At 36.7% G+C, this 20,353-nt stretch overlaps 1 protein-coding gene across 1 annotated transcript; it reads left to right on the forward strand.

The window, feature by feature from the left end:
- Positions 1–910: 910 nt before the first annotated feature.
- LOC137927609 (uncharacterized) lies at positions 911–5,720 on the forward strand. The gene is made up of 2 exons (XM_068771365.1): positions 911–1,648; positions 5,607–5,720. The coding sequence occupies exons 1-2, from the start codon at positions 911–913 to the stop codon at positions 5,718–5,720; spliced, it is 852 nt and encodes a 283-aa protein (XP_068627466.1).
- Positions 5,721–20,353: the final 14,633 nt, after the last annotated feature.

Below are 20,353 nucleotides of genomic sequence, written 5' to 3' on the forward strand. Positions count from 1 at the left end.
TTGCTTCTTACGTTTGCTCATGATTTCGTGAATTTCTTTTGCATTTATAGTTTCCGGAAATTCTTTTCCTATAGCCGTCTTGAGTTCATCGTATGTTTTAAATGTTTTCTCGGAGCGCAACCACGCCGCTGCAGTCGAGATCAACGTCCGTCTTGCTAGTAGTAATTTTTGAGCCGATGTTAAATAAAAGATTTCTGCGTTGTCCTCGATGTCTTGCGTCCATTTTGAAACCGGGTAAGTTGGGTCGGTTCCCGAGAATTTCTTTATGGAATCTTCCATGTATAGCAGGTTATGCTGTAATTTGCCTCTGGAGTCTCCTTCGCTCCCGTCTTCGGATGTCATTCTTCTTTATATTTAAATGGGTCGTACTCGTGGTGATTTCTTCGTTATGGAAAATGCGTCGTGTATTAGTCGTCTTCGTGTGGATGATGTGTGGCTAACTGCTGCTCGTTGCAAACCTCGTTGATGTCGTTATGCAATGGGGGTTGAGGAATAAAATACCGAAATATCGGCCGTCGTCGTCGTTAATATAACCTCAATCGCCTCGCCGTCGTTGAGTATTCTTACGCCGTACGCGCACTCCTGGTGTTTATTTCTATCCCGGACGAGCCCCCAAATTGTGGGAGTGAATCACGCAGGCGAATAATAGATGTAAATCTTTTTTCAAACACTTTAATTTTTTCACGTCTTACATAGTTGACATCAACCGCCCGACCGCCATCTTACCCGAGAATGCCCTAATCCATTCATACTCTTCATTCATTCATCAATCAACCGCTCACTTCCTTTACTCTTACGTTCCGTTCCCACATACATAATCGTGCTTTACTCTTGATCGAAGATATGTGTTACCTCATGTGCGGTAATTTATTAATCAGGTTAGGAATGCCAGCGCCAAATCGTGAAATGAATGACGCATTTAATCGAGAATTGGAACAGGAACTTCATTAAGAATAAGATAAGAAGTGAATATGATCACCAGGAATTAGATTTAGTAGTTCAAAGGAATGTACCCCTGTTAAATTACCAACAAAAGGAAGTTTATGATACTTTAATGAAGGCAATCGCTGATGAAAATGGTGGTTTATATTTCCTAGATGCCCCTGGTGGAACTGGCAAGACATTCCTTATGTCATTAGTTTTAGCAACTGTTCGGGCGAGATTCAACATAGCGGTTGCAGTTGCTTCTTCTGGAATAGCAGCCACATTGTTAGAAGGATGGCGTACGGCTCATTCAGCATTCAAATTACCGTTAAATCTTCAAACTATTGAAGAACCAACGTGTAATATTGCAAAACACTCAGCAATGGCCAAAGTTTTAGCGGCATCGAAAATCATCATCTGGGACGAATGCACAATGGCGCATAAACGTGCATTAGAAGCACTTAACCGAACATTAAAAGATTTACGCAATGACTCGAGATGTTTTGGAGGAGCAATGATTTTACTGTCTGGAGATTTCCGCCAAATACTGCCAGTAATTCCAAGATCTACGGCTGCCGATGAAATAAACGCTTGCCTCAAATCGTCAAATCTATGGCGCTATGTGAAGAAACTGCAGCTGACAACAAACATGAGAGTTACATTGCTTAATGATACATCTGCTGAAGATTTCTCGGAGCAATTGCTGACTATCGGTAATGGTCAAGTACCTGTCGATGAATCGAGCGGATTAATATCATTTCCAAATAATTTCTGTAATTTTGTCTCATCAAAAGACGAACTTATCAACAATGTATTTCCAAATATTATTTCTAACTACAAAAATAATGAATGGTTGAGTGAGCGAGCAATTTTAGCGGCTAAGAATAAAGATGTAGATGACCTGAACTACATAATTCAAAATAAGATCATTGGAACAATGCATTCATTCAAATCTATTGACTGCGTCACAAATGAAGATGAAGCCACCAACTATCCAATTGAATTTTTAAACTCTTTGGACGTGCCTGGCTTACCACCGCACAATTTACGCCTAAAGGTTGGCTCCGTAGTAATCATGCTTCGAAACATAAACCAACCAAAACTGTGCAACGGTACGCGTTTGGTGGTTAGTAAATTGATGAACAATGTAATTTACGCTACGATAATGATAGGAAAATTCAAAGGTGAGGAAGTTCTCATTCCGAGGATCCCGATGATCCCAACCGATATGCCGTTTGAATTTAAAAGACTTCAATTTCCGATACGTCTTGCATTTGCCATGACCATCAGCAAATCACAAGGCCAATCCTTAAAAGTTTGTGGTTTAAATCTAGAACATTCATGTTTTTCACATGGTCAATTATACGTGGCATGTTCACGGGTCGGAAGACCATCTGCGTTGTTTGTTTTTGCGCCTGATAATAAAACAAAAAATGTCGTGTATCACAAGGTACTTAAGTGAAGAGCAACCTATGTACTAAAATACAGAAATAATAATGAATGATTAATGTAATTATTTAATTTTTTTTTGTTTTTCCAAAAAAAAAACACAATCTGCTTATTTATTGCCATTAAGGCGGAACAAAGTTCGCCGGGTCAGCTAGTATATATATATATATATATATATATATATAAATAAAGATAAAAAATTTAAAAGATTAAATTCATTTGTTTAACATTGGAAGTTTTAACAGGACTTATTGATCGTCAAGGTTTACTTTTAAACAAACAAAGTGTTATAGTTTTGGAGAAGAAGCAGGAGAAAACACCACAATCACGCATCTTTTAGAAAAACTTTAGCAATACTGATTCATGCACAAATACTTACTGTGAAGTAAGTATTTGTGCATGAATCATATAGCCAATATAGCCTTTATATATAAAGAAAAAAAACAATCAAGCGAAATCATTGGCAAGGAGTCTAATCATTTATATATTCGTTTATTGAATAATATACGTTTTCCATTTTATTAATGACAGATCATCAGTTTTCGTGGAAATTTATTACATAATCTGCTTCCATTTACTACAATCTGTCAAAGTAGTAAAAATCTGTAAAAATAGTAATTTTTTGCAGTATATTGCTTTACTTGTATTTTAATGCAATTTTTTTTTGTAATTTCATTTAGTGGTCCAGAGCGTCTACGGAACGTAGCAACACTACGACGTAGCATTCCCAATTGATTTCGCATTGTCTCATCGTATATTCGTTTGAAAATTCAGTGCTATCAGAATGCACAAGAGATCTTAAACTCCTGAAGGAATATAGAGACATGACAATAAAGCTTACAAAACCTTGTTATAGAAAACCACTGTAACAAACTAAGCTATGTACATAAAACTTTGTTTTTAAACGTTTTTAAAATCAATGTGTCGATTATGCTAACGGAGTCATGAAAATAATTGAAATAATTTTTAATATTTTTCATTACATTTATGATTTTTAGGAGCTGCGGTAGTCCAACGGTAGAGGATTGAGACTTGCGGTCGTATGTCGCGGGAGGGATTCCTGAGACACGATCTTATATAATTCACACTTTGTGCATAAATTATGCAGGATTGTCACTGCTTTAGTGAGCAAGTTTCTAGAGAATGGACAGCGGCATCCTCTGCGTATCATAATACCACACTGCAATCGCCAATCCACCTGCTAAGGCGATTACGGTATATCAAACCACAGATATCTTTGAACGTGGCCTTTACCTTGCAGTGGGCATCTATATATAAATGTATATTGTGTAAATATATGACAATATTTATTCATGCACGTATTATCATAATCATTTCAGCTATACTGCTAGATATAAGCCTCCCGCAAAGCTTTACAATGGGGCCTAATAAGGTCGTCTGTCTACCTTATAGGTGGACATTCTACCCATATATATTTATACTTGTATGTATATCTAATTCGTAAGTTTTATCTGTCATTGAAATGTAAAACCTGTAGAGCAGACGAAAAAATGTTTTCCACTCGACGCGGTCTTTGAGGCGGAAATTAATAAAAAGAAATGTACTCGGAATTAGTTTGGAAGAGCGTAAATCCGCTGCACAGCTACTTATTTTTTACCTGCAGCAATTTCATAACTGTATTTGGAATGGATACAACTTCCTATTGTATATTTATAATAGAAAATTTTATGTCATAACAATTTTCAACGATTACGATTGCTGATTTAATTTTTGTAGATTAATTTTAGTAATTTCTAATGTTTGTTTTTAATAATTTTATATTATATTAGCTGATTTTTTTACGGAATGTATGCTGTGTCCCCTAAGACTTAAAATATTGTTTTGTACTATATATATTTTGTATATCTATTTGTTACATTAACTTGTAATTATTAGTAGTATAATCTGTAATATAAGTTAAAATTTAAATTATAACAACAAACTAGTTTTAAAAAATTGTTCCATGAAATCTGACTTTCTTGTAACAATACGGTGTAATCGTACGATATCACAGCAGTCTTTAAAATTACGAAATCCTTCAGCGTCATCTTCGTTTCAATCCTTAGACCCTTAAGCCAAGGCCTCCCTCAAAAATATCTGTGGGGGATATATCATAATACCCGCGCTTGGTGGAGGTGTTAGCAATCGTAATATGGCATTACATTACTCAGAAGACGCTGCTGCCAATCCTGTAGAAACTTTTTTATGAACAGTGGCAATCCTACGTAATTAATGCACCAATGTGAGTTATATAATGTTGTAACGCGGGATTCGAACCCGAATCTTGCGTTCTCAAGTGTCGGTCCTCTACCGCTAGTTTACCACTGTTCAATAACTCTCACAAAACTCGTACAACATTTCATTTGCTTTTATCACCCAGTGACCAGTTATTTTTTATTAGATGTTAACAATAACAAAAGGCAGTAAGAAATTACAAACTTAGAAATATAAAATTAGTTACAATTGTTACCTTAGAACTATATCACTAAGAACATTTAATGTATTAAAGTCACATAATAATAAAACAAAACAAAAACATTACCAAACAGGTATCAATAATCCACCGCATTCTGCAGAACAGAAAGTAATAATTACGAGTCACCGCAAGCCGTCACGTTCCAATAAGGTTTAAATTGTATTGTGTATATCCAATAATTTCGAATGAACTTGTCTTTTGTCTAAGAGAGCACGAGAATATATCAATATCACTAATATATGAATTGCGGAGTTCACATATTCTATATAAGGGTGCACATTTATTTGTCTTAGCAGTTGATGTAAAAACGAAGAGAGATCTAGAACGCGTTCTCGCTGCAGGAATTCGAATATTCACCTCGGACAACAGTTCCGAACGGTTAACATGGCCGGCACAAATATTTTTAAGTGTAGCGGCGTCCATTTGAGAACGTCGATCCTTCAATGATAACGTACTATATCTGTTTAACAAATTGTTTTTTTACTTTTTCAATTTATTTTCATAGACTGCATACAATGAATTCCAAATGGGGGATAGATACTCTAAGTGAGATCTTACTAGAGATTGATGAAGAAGGATGAAAGTGTCTCTGCGCTTAAAGGATTTTATTATACGTGTAACAAAACCCAGCATGCGGTAAGATTTTTTAATAACTTCATCGATGTATCTGTCGAGAGTGAGTTTCATTAGACAGTAATTTTAAAATCAACTATTATATTAAAAATAAAATACATGAAAATCCATTATTATACTGCAGCGAGATATGAAATTCGTTTTAGGTCAGCGGCCAGCATATAGACATGATCACCATCATCACCAGTCGCTGTACGGCAACTGGTTGACAAAGGTCTCCCTCATAGATTTCCAGTAGGACTGCTTGGTAGATGTCATAGTTTTTTGGCGACTTTCAGAAGGTTCTCTGTTCACTTTTCGGGTGTACCTCCCTGTACGCTGTGTTTGCCGCTTACTTTCTTTGGCATCTAATATAATGTTACAAAGTTCAGTTATGATAGCGATGCGTAAGAATTGAAGGGTGAAAGCGATTTGTCCTCTAATCCTCAAGGAAATTAGATGCAATGTCGTAATATCAAATCTCGACTTAAATCTATTGTAAAAATAAGAATTGTACAAGCAAGCTCATAATCAGTAGCTGACATATAGTTACAAGAAAAATATCACAATCATGTGTTATATATATATAAATATATATATAATTATTCGTTTATAATAATAATAACATAATATTGGTTTTACAATAAAATAAAATAAAAATAAAATATAATCAATTAATTTAAATATTTGCCCGTACTCATGCCGGCTGCGTGAACATGAACACGCAGCCAGTGTCGCAGAATAGGGCAGTCAGGCTTATCACTAATTTGTCGTAGAATGTCGTTGGTGCTTCCACGTACTCTGTGCAGAAGTGATGCGGTCCGTTTGCGCAATACGGCGAGAAACCCGTCGGTGCGCGTTAGCGCAAACATCTCGGACGCGCTGCAGTGACGTGGAAGCCCCAACAACATCCTAAGACCATTATTATATTGTATACGGAGGGCACTGAAAGTCCGCTGCGTGTAGCTGACCCACAGATTGCACGTGTACAATGTCTGGCAGTACGCCTTAAACAGGGTGATCTTCACCTCTGTGCTACATCGTGCAAATCTGCGGGCCAACATATTACAGCGAACTGCCATCGCCCTCCGCTCCCTTTCAATATCTTTGTCATCTTTCAAGTCCTCAGTAACCACATGGCCGAGGTACCTGAAAGACGACACTCTTTTTAACGGGTCACCATTAAGTTTAATGGGCGGTACCTGAGTGTGATTTTTTGTTTGGAACACAAGGAGTTCTGTCTTCTTTACATTGTACGAGAGGCCGTGGGACCTCGCGTACCCCTCACACATGGCCATCAGCCTTCTCAAAGCAACCACCGACGGACTCAGCAACACCATGTCGTCCGCATAACTGATGCTGTTTACACAACAACCATCAATATAGCAGCCGACACCGGCACTGCCGAGCCCAACGATTAGCTGATTTATGTACAGATTAAAAAGCAAGGGCGAGGTCAGACCGCCCTGCCTCACCCCGCACTCCAACCTGTACGCGCGCGAAAACTGGTCCAGCTATTTGACCTGATTAGTTTGGTGGCCATACCAAAATTTTAAAATGTTGATATATTCACCTGGCACACCAGAATCGACTAACTTAGGCCATAAAATATCGTACCTAACCAGATCAAATGCGTTTTCCGATCCGTGTAATACTTGACAGTATGTTTGAGGGTCAAAATAGCACACTCTGTAGATAAATGTGGCCTGAAGCCAAACTGAGCGTCGTGCAGGACTAAGTAGCGCTTAAGTTGTCCCTCAATCAAACCGTCAAGTATCTTCGCTGCAGTAGTAGCCAATGTGATCGGCCGATAGTTGTTCTTATCCCCTAAGTCGCCCGTCTTATTCTTAATAATGGGAACCACGACCGAACGCATTAGATCCGCCGGCAGATACGAATGTCTAATACATATGGTATACAACAAACTCAAGTCTCGGGAGGTGGGGCCGGGCCCCATACAAAAAATGCTCGATGCTGAGGCCATCATGCCCCGGTGACTTGCCTCGCGTCATTCCTTTTACTAATAATTCCACCTCTTTAGCGCTAATACGTTTCGGCACACCGGACACGACGACTTCAACATCTTCAACCTGTGTTTTTAAAGGCGATTGCACTTGGAAATTTAAGCTGAACAGATTAGCTATTTCCTTGGGATCGTGTATGCCCTCGATGCTCGCCGGTACGCCTAGCTTCGGGCTCTTGTTTTTCGTATGCTTCCAAAATCCTAGAAAATCTTTATTTTTATGACTACATGTTAAAATATTCATTTTTATTAACTCTTCATTTTTTTTGACAATACTTCAATTTTTCTTTAAATACTTTTTTAGAGACATACATATCATTGTATATGCGGCCCTGCTGAGGTCGTCCGCGCCATACTCAGTTTAAGAACTTTTGCCTGGCATCCCGGTGAGCATCACGAACATACTGGTTCCACCCAGCTATGGGCCTGCCCCCGCTTCTGCTATTCCCACCTTGACTAGCACGGAAGCTAACATTAGCGGCCTTTTGCAACGTCACTATTATTTTGTTATACAAGTCATCAATAGCCTTTGTATGTTCTGTGCTACTATTTGTACAAATAAAATCACAACAGTGGTGAAGAGCGTGAGGAAAGTCAATTAATTTCAACTTTTCATTACAGTAATTGGCGTATTTTTCAATCTGCTTAGCATCACGCTCCCCCCATACAATTTTGTTTTTAGAAGCTCGCGGCGGCTCCGCTGTCTTTTGAAAAGTGGACACATCACAGTGGATTTCCAATGGGAAGTGGTCCGACCAGTAAACATCATAAAGTATCTTAACTTGAGTTACGGAACCACTCGCGGCCTCGGTGACCAAACAGTGATCGAGCCAACGTCGGCTACCATTTATATCGCTAACAAAGGTATATGAGTTAGATGTTGAGCCTAATTTGTTTAAATCGATGCACTCCCAGTTTTGCTCAGAGCAAAAACTTATTAATTCCTTATAAAAAGGCTCCACTGGATGTGCATTGAAGTCTCCCAAAACATACACACATTCAATATTGTTAGTTTCCACCACGGCAACTATTTCACTTAAACATTCTACATACTCCACAAGATTTTCTGATGAGTCCGTCGGCATGTAGACTGAAAACACTAGCATGGTACGACCCATAACACTCACTTTAATTGCAACGATTCGATCACTCTCACACGCAATAATCGAGACGCGCTCGAATCTCGAATTATTCCATAAAAGGGCCACACCGCCGTATGGACGTCCCCGTAAAAGTCCAGCTGAAGTGTCTACCGCAGATTTACCTGCGTATCCAAAAGCCTTGTTCACGGTACTTAGTTCCTGAATTTCATTCGGTAGAAGCCATGTCTCCTGCAGAGCAATGATGTCAGCTTTTTGGCAGAGGGATCGAACGCACTCCATTGATCGTTTCAGTGATCGGCAATTAAAACTAATTAGTGTCGTATCGTTCATAATTTTTATGTTTCAGTAACGCCTCCCTTTGAACGCGTATCTTTGTTGTTTTGCCTGCGTAGGCGAAAGTCAACAAAGCGGCGGAATGATATACCGTCAGGCCACAAGTTACAGTTCAAAAACATACTTAACTTATGTTTAGGAACAAAAATCTTATACGAGTTGTACTCTTTCTGTTGTCTGGCCTTAATTTTTTGTAAAGTAACATCTATATTTGTTTTATCCTTTATGTAAGTAATAATATCATTTTCGCACGTATCTGTGTGCACATTATTTATAAACAGAGGAACCTTTAGATCCGCAGCGCGGAACTTTAGCTCTGTATCCATGCATGTACCTTTTTCACCTATAAAACGGTTTCTATATCTCTTTCGTTGCACAACTTCCCATCCTTCATTTTTTTCCTTATCCTTCCAACTATCGCCTTTTTTACGTAATATATCAGCCATACTTAACTGATTAGTATTCAGCTCACACGCTAATTCCCTGTTTTCCATAACATTTGTATCTATCTTCTTTGTAGCCGATACTCTTACGGCCGATGAGGCTCGCACTGCGGTTTCGCCGTTCGTAACTAAGGTCGCGGCCTCCACGCACTGTGCTGATGAATTTGGAAAAAGGATAGGTAGTGCATTGGTCTGCGCGTGCGGGAGGGACGCTAAACGCTTATTATGAATAGGTAACGACTTACCTGCACTACTATTCAACAGCGACGATTCCAATGTTCCTTTGTTTGGGGTCATCGACTCTTGTGGTACATGAATTATGCCTATAGGGTCGCTATCACAATTAAAACTGTCTAGTTCTTTAGTAGTACCCCGCATTTTGTTCACGTAATTATTGCGCTCAAAATTGTTGATACTTAAAGTCTGTTTCATGTTCGTAAACTCATCATGTAATTTTAAAAAGGTATTCTTATCTACACAGTTGTCTTTAAGGTTCTGGATCTCGTTTCGTAATAATAATAAATCCTTTAACAGCTGAGTAACGTCAATATGATCAAACGTTACAGGCGGCAGTTTCTGTAAATCTCAAGCTACAAATTTCGGCAATTCTTCCGGGTCTACTTCTTTAATTGTGCTTATAGTATCTTCCAACTCACGTTGACTTTTTCCCTCTCGTTTACGATTAACTTTTGTCTTCTTTATTTTTAGTGAGCTAAACAGTAAACTTTTGGCTTCAGAAATATCCTCTGGTTTAAATGCTGTAGTACAAAGGCGAATCATCCCTTCCTCGTCCATAACGTCACATTTATTTTGAATGAAAGTAAGTAATTCATTCACCACGATATTGCAATTAGCGCACTTTAACACGGTGGAGGTCGTTGACCTCACCGGACCGGACATCGTTAACGCGTACAGTCACAACAAAGCGCAAGCGACGACTGATAACATACGACTAAAAAACATTTTTTTATTATGTTAATTTATATTGAACGCTTCACATATATTTCTTATTAAATATGACCTTGTGAAAAGATTGAACAATACTACTAGACCGAAAACTTCATTCACAAAATCCACTTCATTCAGTCACTCCCTCTAATTGGTTTCCATTTTTGTGTAATGGAGGCATAACCGTAGCCTAGTCAACTACGTTGAAAGTAAAGGTCTACATGGCCGGCCAGAGGTAGCTGTTCCAAGTGGACACTCATCAAGTAATTAATAATGTTTCTCTACATCTTTACATTTTATACTTGTTGTATACTTGTTGTTTAGAGTCACTCAATTTTTAAGTAATAGATAGTTTAAATGTATATCGCTTTCATTTTATAGAATAGGCTGATTACTAATATTACTTATATCAACTTTGTCAACAAACATGTCGTTTTAACAACTTATAATATATATTAAGAGTCATAAATTCTTTAATTGCATTAACCATCAACAAACCGGATAATGGATTTTAAAATAATTATGCTGTTTTTTACTTACGCTGTTTTACTAAAAGTGGTATAGGCAGATCTTCTCAAGATATATTTCTTTTGTTTATTCTAACCGTGTTTATATTTCGAAGTGCCCTAGGTGAAATTTTGAGTTAGTAAGATGTTCTACGTTAGAAGTTATATTGTAATTCTTGATTTTGTTTAAACCCTTAGTAGAATACGATACTACGATTTTAAAGATTTAATTTATAAGGTAAACGTCTTACTGGTATCGGTAACATATGTTTACTGTAAGTAGAGATGAAATTGGTTTCTGGCGAATTTTTTGCAATAAATATTAAAACACACCACTTTAAAAAAAAACTTCACAAATTTTAGTCTAATCTGACATCAACTCCTCGCACGCGGTGACGTTAATACGTATAGTAATTAGCAAAAAAACTAAAATTTTCTTTACGTATAGTCAGTGAACGAAATGACTTCATATAATTTTACTAATTAAACACTTTTTAGTAACACTTTCAAGATTCAAATCAACATTGATGTTATTTAAATCTCTTAAATAATATTTATACAGGTTACTAGTTACTTCAGCCGACTCCGTAATAGCAAAAGTTACTGGCATGGTTGGGACAATAGAAAAGTAATTACGAGAAAAATACAATGGGTTCATTTAGTTTATTGAACTAAAGAGATTATATTTAAATAAGACAAATATCGTCGAATCAGCCTATGTAAAAATATTATACATGTAAATGTATATGTTATTGTAATAACTACACAGTTAAAATGCAATATATAAATACATAAGTTGAGTTCTATATCTGGTGTTTCGTTTAGACTGTATAAGATTTAAAGATGTTTTTAGAATAGTTTTGGATTTAAATCAATTTAGAAAGAAAAATATGACGAATTTATTAACCAAGCTGTTTATTTGCATGTTTAATAATAAGCCTAATTCATAGAAACTGAAAACACGTTGAGCTTACTCATGCGCACTAAAAACTACAAAAGGGTTCCAGACATTCCTTAGTCTTAGAAGTGCCCACAAAAAATCACTCGTGTTTTTGTGCATTTTAACAGATATCCTTATTTCATTAGTTAGAGCAATTAATTACCAAACTATATGTTATCACTTAAACATCATTTACATTGTAATAGAAATGTCAGATATTTAATGGAATCCAGCGTTATTTTGCGGAAGTCTATCATAAGTAAGAAAAGGACCAATATTTAGCTACTTCCGCACATGCAGTCGTAGTCGTGCAATAAACTGCACCGCTCGCCAGCCCGCTGACAAATGCGCATGCGGCAAACAATGCGAATTACACAACTACCGTCGTTAAATAACTCATTGATTCAAGAAATTTCAGAGCCATGGGTACACAGTCCATGCTGCGGCAAGTCCCTGAATGCTGGCAGCACAAAACCAATAAGCGTAGCTATCTCTGGGGGAGGCCTAAACTTTGTGGTCGTCTATTATCGTTCATGACACGTGTTTTTACTGTAAATAACTTACAATATCATTTGATGTATGATCAAGATTACAGAAGAAATAATTGATATCATAACAATATGTGTTTGAAGTAAAAAGTCTTGCGGTTTTAAGTTTTTTCAAAGTTCAGATTTTTGATTCTCTTTCTCTCCTTACATTCTCAACAATTTGTTTCATTCGTCATAACATCTTACACTCTCCTGACTTACTTGTCTCTTTATACTCACCAACTTCTTTCTTCTCTTCCGCTCCTTAACTACAGTAAAAACACTTCTTTATATCACAGTACAGTTTTATCAAACACATTTTTTCCTCCTTTTATCTATTTTATCTGTTCTATCTATATGTTTTTTAATTTTTTATTATTTTTCATTAGTTTATAGTTCTTTTATGTGTTTACCTGGACTTAACTTTATTGTCACATGTAGTGACCTAAATTCAAAAAAAATTCCGAACTGATTCACTTTTATATTAACATCACGTTAGAACATCAGGGTTATTATATAGACAACTCTATAAGTATAAGCACCTCGTTCTTCTAGAAGACTAACACATACTGGGTTTAAATTTTGATCTTCCTTGTAATTACTATTTGGGTTTATATAGAGTGGACGACGGTTTATGAGCAGAAACAGTTTCCTGACATGCGAACCACAAATAACCACACAAATTACACCTACAAAAATTTGGTCGAGAAATTATTATTTCCATTTTAAATAACTCTTATTACAAAAGAGAGACACGATCGTCCTGATCATAAATAGATGCTTCTCCTGCCTTTAAAAGACACAATATTTGGCAATTATGTTTATTTACTCATGACATTATTGATCGCAGTGTACAAAACACACTAAGGTTTACGAGATATTGTGCTAAGTATAAAAGAACCTTGAAGAAACATGACAATAGTTTAACTGCTTGGATATTAATAAACAAATGACATGCCTTAAGACGTACGCCCGGGGCAGCCTTGGCAAGTCAATCTGCTCGATCACCGTGGGCTTGGGTTTGAACCTGTCGTACGGTCGCATCCAATGTTAGAATCCTTTGCCCGTATCCTTTTTTAAGTCCTTAAACTTTAGCTGCTTATCTTAGGTTAGATTACTTCGATCTCATCAGTAATTTCTATTTTTAAATTTAACATTTTTTTTATTTTATAATCTTAAGGTTTGTAACTAAAACTAGAAGGAGAACGAAAGCAAACGAAACGTAAATAAGGGCGGTTTAGAAAAAATAATTCATGTTATTATATATCTATTTAGTTTCTTTTATAATATATTATGATACAGCCATCTGAAATGTTAATATTATAATCAAAGCATATATAATATGTAATAATGGGGTATTGAAATCCGTTTTAGTTATGAGAGTTGTAATTCATAAAAGGTTGTATCGCAGTTGACAAATACGGTAACAAATGTATAGTGTAAACAAGCCTCGTGTTTTAGTAAAGAAATAATCAAATAAAAATTGTAAAGATATCTTGCAGACATAATAATACTGCTAACCTCGACTAACTTCGCTGTGGGTTGTTCTTAGATCTGTTCGCGTTTGGAACCTCTGGCTTTATTTCTAAGCAATATCTTTATAGAAGTATTTCAAAATTATGTAAATGGTTCTTAAAATACGTGACATCGAACGCTTTAGGTTTATGGTTTTGCGTTGATTTGTGGGATATTATGTCTTTATTACAAAACAATATACATAATATAATACCTTAGGTTTTCAAACTGAACCACGAATACAATCCTTTTATTTCGCTGAACGAAAGCGCACAGATTTAATATCAAAAGATCCTTCGCCTCAGTTAGAGTAAACTGCATGGGTGTAAGCATACACACTGGTTGATGGAACACCATGGCTGCCAGCGACAGTGGTTCTTGTACTGGTCTATGAGCATCCGATGGCATTGGCATTCCGAGCAAGTTAAATCCCTTAAAACATACATTCCATTATAACTTAATTACACGAAAACTAAGTAAAGCAACCATAAGTAAACTAACCGATGAAATATGACAAACCTCATTGCCTTCGCGTCATACATTTCTCTACATTTGCCTTGCAATATGAGACAGGATTCAGACATTTTGTCCAACACTTTCTCTTCCTTGTTCTCATCGACCTCGTGTTTAGATGGCTCGCTTACTATATTAATCATTCCCTCACTGTCGACGACGATGTTTTTACCTAACGAATCCTTCATAGTCATCCAACTGTGCTCTGAATTGTTAGATCCTTTCACACTGTCCATGTTAACCGTGCATTTCGTGCAAGACTGACATTGATGACAAGCTGTGAAGTTTACATCCAGACGTTCACCGTCAAATTTAGCCAACGTCGATTTGTCGAGATAAAAATCATAATTATTTGCAGTATCCACTGTCAGTTTTGTTTTATTCGGAGACTCGACTACAATATTTCCGTCCGCTTTTGTTATGACAACGGTAGCAAAGTTGGCGTGTTCTATTGTATACGTCATTTGTACAGACACATAACCATCAGTCCTTAACGGTTCATGTTTCTCTTCCTCCTCAGCATTAATTGAAGTCTTACTGGAGGCACTACCATTGGTGTGAACACTCTCACGGCTTCGCTTATTAGCAGATTTTATTGTCTTTACTAAAGCTATCGCAATATGAGAATCGGTTTCGTAATCGTCAAGCTCGATGTCGGGGTAAATTTCTTGATCTTCCTCACAAAAGGTTGTTGTTCTTGTTTAGAAGTTGATTAGTGCCATCCATGCGTCTAGAGAATATTTCTCCTAAACAGTAATCCGTGGCTGTTCTCGTTAAAAGATTCTCTATATTAACCACCTGCTCGTTAACCCAAGTTTGTTTTGAGCCGTTACCGTCTGTGATTTGGAATTCGTCTATAAACAATTCATATTCAGGAAAATCAGTCGTCGCTTCTTGCTGTTCCAAAGTATTTTTCGAAGACTTCGATCCGCTCTTTACTAGCTTTTCTTTACTGTTACTTTTACCTTTACCTTTCTTACTTTTATCTGAGCTGGAGGTGCTTTTGTAATCTTCAACGACTTCTTCATATCTAAGTCTTTTCTCGCATTTAGTTATTTTAGCAAAAGTCCCGTCGGCTCTGAAAACTTTTATGACGCCTGTGTTTCTAAATACAACCACTTCACCGTTAAGACTGATGCAGCGCATATCTTCATCGGAATATTTTGCAGGGCTCAAGTAAAATTGTTTTATGTGATTGATCGCAAGTGAATTGTCGTCGTGTACGCTTTCTATTATTAGACCATTTGGCCATGTTATAACGAATGAATGAAAGAATTTTGGACCAACTATAGGTATGGTTACTGAACTATTATTTTTTAATTTATTCAAACTCTCCTTATTATTAAATTTATCTTGGCATAAGGATGAACCATTTGCAGGTGCTGGTGGTGTCTGACACGGGTTTTTTCTTGAGATAAATTATAACCTGATTTTTGCTTATTATTCTTAAAAATTCGGTATCTCCTCTTTTGGGGGACTGTAAATCGCTAAGAGTTTTTTGCATCCAGAATTATTTGTTATCGTTACCTGAAGCAACATTCAAAACCAAGTACTCCTGGTTCATTGGTAATTGGTTTTCGAAAACTTCAACTCTTCTATCTCCAAGATCGTAGCCCGAAAATGTTTTCGGATATACATTATTAATAGATATGTCATCTGCATTGATTTCCGGTATTACTTCCTTCACTTTCTTCTTATCACGGGGCGACGACTTTTTCTGATTGCTCTTTGCATCCGACTCGGTAGTTATAGAGGACATTGTGTGTTTTGGTATTGAATCACTTTGGTCTGCTTGCTCCTCGTTGTCCGGAGGCACTCTTTCTTGATACTTTAGAGAGCCTTTCATTAGAAACTCTGATTCCAATTCATCGATATCTTCTGTACAAGTTTTTCGAGGCACTTGATCTAACGACTCCTTCCATTCTAATGTTTTAAAGCAGTGCTTTCAACGTAGCGTTTTTCCTCGTCTTGGATTCATTGTAATTGTTCCTCGAGTATGAAATTTTGCAAACAGATAGGCGTTGGCAAGTGACAGCGCCATTCTTTCCCGTAGATACCTTCATTTTTTTATTGAAGAGCATTTACACCGGAAAAGTCTTCGTAAAAGTCGTAGTCGTCTATTAAATGGTCCACCGGCTTGTTGTTAAATATCTCCGTTGCAGACACCAGTTCGCTTATGTCTGGGCATTCGAAAAGGAGTTCGACTTCTTGGACTTCCGAATCGCTGCTTTCGTAAGACTCTCTGGAGTAACTATCGCTCTTTATGATCGTAGGACTCGGCGGGGAAGTCCCGCTGTTTGCCCAGTACAGCGAGGAGCTCTTCAGTAGGGGTTCAACAAAAGCGCTTCGTTTCAAATAAACTTTTTTAAATTCGGTTATGGTGACCGGGGGAACATTGGGATTTTTCAAAGAGCTCCTATTATTATAAAGCTTACGCAAAGACAACAAATGAATGAGTCGGTTTAGTAAAGAATCGTCGAGATCCTTTCTCTCAAAGCACGATAGCAGTGCACTTATGTGAAAACTTATCCTGGTCTTCAATTCTTCTGTGCGAGGAATCTGATGTTCCCATAGCTTACACACCGGCATGTTCACTAAAGATGACCAAATTACTGGATCTAAATTGACATTATCTAAATGAAACGTTGCAGTTTTCGCGTAATCTCCATAACCTATTATCACTGGATCTTTGTAATTATCATATTCTTCGCCGCAAGTTACTCTAAACATTTTTTTCTTTATATCACTTTTGGGTAATGTATCAGACACTTTATTGATAGGAGTGCTAATACATCAAGTATTGTATTAATGTTAAAGCAGTTAGTAATGACGTGTTACTATCGTCGGTGTCCACCGTGGGTTCCGCGCAAACTATTTGCAGCACGCTATCCAGGACTGAGAATATAGTCGTACATTCCAAAGGCATTTCATTTAGAACGTCAGAGTATTTGTCGAGCATGACAGAGGTGCCTTCGTCGTCAGTTGGTAAACACATGACGTCCATGTTATCCAAGTAATGATAATGCTGTCTTGTCAAATCTTGTATATCGTAGGGTAAAACAGGGTAATGGGGGTCACTTAAGCGAGAAATCAAATAAAAATTAATTATAAAACAAAATATTTATTGCAACCGCCTTTAAATATAATATAACTAATATACTATCAATTGAGATCAGTTTCAATCACTTTGGCAATCAACTTTGAAAATTATTCAAGTTTAAAAAAAAAACAGATTTGACTCCCATTGCACTGATATGAGGGTAATGGTGGTCACCCTGGGGGCAATCAGAGTCAATGAAAATCTAGCACATATCACAGACATAACCTTGAGCTGAGTCCCACCCGGTGCATTCCGAGTGAGCCCATAGACCACATGAGGTACATCTGAACCATATCTCATTGTTTCTGCCGAAATCGATGCATACTGGGCACTTGTTTCCCACATCTTTTAGCTCATCATCCTCATCATGCTGGCACAAATCGTTAGTCCCAACATCAGATATAGAGGTTTCATTCGATTCTTGAAGTATTTGACGCTTTACCTTTTCATGGGTCTTCTTCACTACTTTACTTTTTTTCCCTGACCTTTACCTTTCCATTTCTTATTTTCTTTCTGTGTTTCTCCTTTTTTCTTTTCTTTCTTATTTTCTTTTTCTACAAGGTTTTCTTTCAATGGCGTTGAAGTTAAAAGTGTTGCTTGTTGTTTTTTTCGGCAATGTCTTGTATTAATAATACGTGTCTTCTCTGGTAACTTGATTAAATCATGCAATGTAATTTGACTTGAAGTGCTAGGATCTGATGAGTTAATCGCAGACACTGACTGTTTTGGTGTGCTCGGTACTATGGGATGAAATTCTTTTGATGTGCTCGGAACTGGTGATTATGATTCTTTCGATACATGATCATTCGTGGGAAATGGGAGTCACCCGACTCTCATTACCCACTTCTACACAAATTAGAAAAAAAATGAATGAAAATAAAACTGTAACATATTAACACGCTAAGAACTGCACATCACAATTTTGAATGTCTAACTAAGCACGTGTGAATGTCTTAATCGTATACTGCAAATTATTCGACACTTACCTTTTAATTTACATTGACGAAAAATTAGATCAGCGGAGCGAAAAAACAAAATACAACCATATCTCAGAAGTGCGGGCGCCAACTGGTGCGAGACTTTCGAGGCAACGCCTGGGGGCCAGGGCAGAGTAGAGGACCTCATTTACGAGTCGCTCTCGTGTACTGTTTTGTGGATGAGTGGGTGATTCTCATTACCCACTGACTCTCATTACCCTACTCTCCCCTACATAAGGAAGCACAGCTCGTCGTATATGTTTTCAGCGTTATGTGATAGAGTCTCCGTGCTACGGTACGGTGGATTAAAAACAATAAAAGTATATATATATATATATATATATATATATATATAGCCTTATCTTTATAAATAGGCGCTGAGGTTTTACCTAAACGCAACTGATGTATGGTCTCCTAAAATTCTGGTGTTTTTCGGCGGCTAATTCGTTCGCGCTGTGCGTCTTATAGTTCCCGTCAAGAAGTCCGATGATATTTTGGTTGACGTTGGATCTACTTTTATTTGAACTATCGCCGTCAAGGGAACACCGATTTTTATGAGGCTCTCTAACAAAATTGGCTCTTAGAAACCTCACTAGTTTAATGTTATGTACTATATAATATTTTAGCGAAAGTAAAGTAAGAAACTATTAGACTTCTTAAATAAAAAGATTCGTGCTGCTCGTTCTAAATGGCTAATTATGGTTAAGTACAGAAGTATTACTCCTAGTCACCAGTATTTCCTTCAGAATTCTAACGAATAAAGTTAATGTTTTGCTTTAACATTTCGCTAAACAATAGGAAAATGCAAATTTTACCAAGTGGTGATTTCTCAATAATGCTTTATTGTCTTTATAATAAAACGCCGGTTGTGAGATTCGAACAGAACTAACTTTTTATTTACATTCAGAAACATACCTACATTTCAGTTTATAACAATGACGGTAGGAACACTATACAATCTATGTTCCAATAGATGGCGGTATATGTATATTAATTAATGATTATTTGTATATAATTTCAACACCCCCACTATATCAAATAATCACATAATGACAATATGTTAACTGAACTATCTATATTACAACTACACCTAATACATTCATAAAAGTGTGATGCTTTTTAGAACACAAACTCTTTGTGAGCATATCAGCAGGCATATCAGCTGTCGACAAATATTTTAATTGAATAATATTATTGGAAACACATTCTCTAGTAAAGTGATATTTCACATCAATGTGTTTAGACCTATTATGAAACACAGGATTTATTGACAGCTTCTGTGCACTCTGATTGTCATTGTATAAACACAAACTATATATTTTATTTGTTATTTCAAACTGTAAAGCCCGCAAATAAATGGCTTCTTTACAAGACTCTGAGATAGCCATGTACTCAGCTTCACAACTTGATAGAGCCACAGTTTTCTGTTTCTTGCATTGCCAAGATATTATACCATTGGCAAGTACAAAACAAAACCCAGTATAAGATCGTCTCCAAACGATTGTTTGCCCAATCAGCATCAACAAAACCTTTTATCTCAGAACTTCCATTTGCACAATATTTTATACCATAGTTTATAGTCCCTTTTAAATATTTTAAAACCCTTTTAGCATAACCCCAATGCTCCCTAGTGTGACAATGATTAAATTGACTTAAATAGCTAACCTCATAAGTTATGTCTGGTCTAGTTAAAACAGATAGATACATCAAGCTCCCTATGAGCTGTTGATAAGGTACTTGGTTATTAATATTTTGTTTGTCTTTCACACTTAATTTACTCTCCATAGGTGTATCAACAGCCTTACAATCTGTCATATTGAACTTTCTTAACAAAGTATTAATATAATTCTCTTGACTTAAAGTTACTGACTTATTTAATTTGTCAAAATTAACGTTCATTCCCAAACATTGTTTTACTTGACCTAAATCTTTAATTTGAAATTGATTTGACAATACATTCTTAA

The sequence above is a fragment of the Battus philenor genome, unplaced genomic scaffold (assembly GCF_028537555.1).
Source record: "Battus philenor isolate CCGP_79_NKW_IND1 unplaced genomic scaffold, ilBatPhil1.0.hap1 SCAF_35, whole genome shotgun sequence".
Classification (NCBI taxonomy): Eukaryota; Metazoa; Arthropoda; class Insecta; order Lepidoptera; family Papilionidae; genus Battus; species Battus philenor.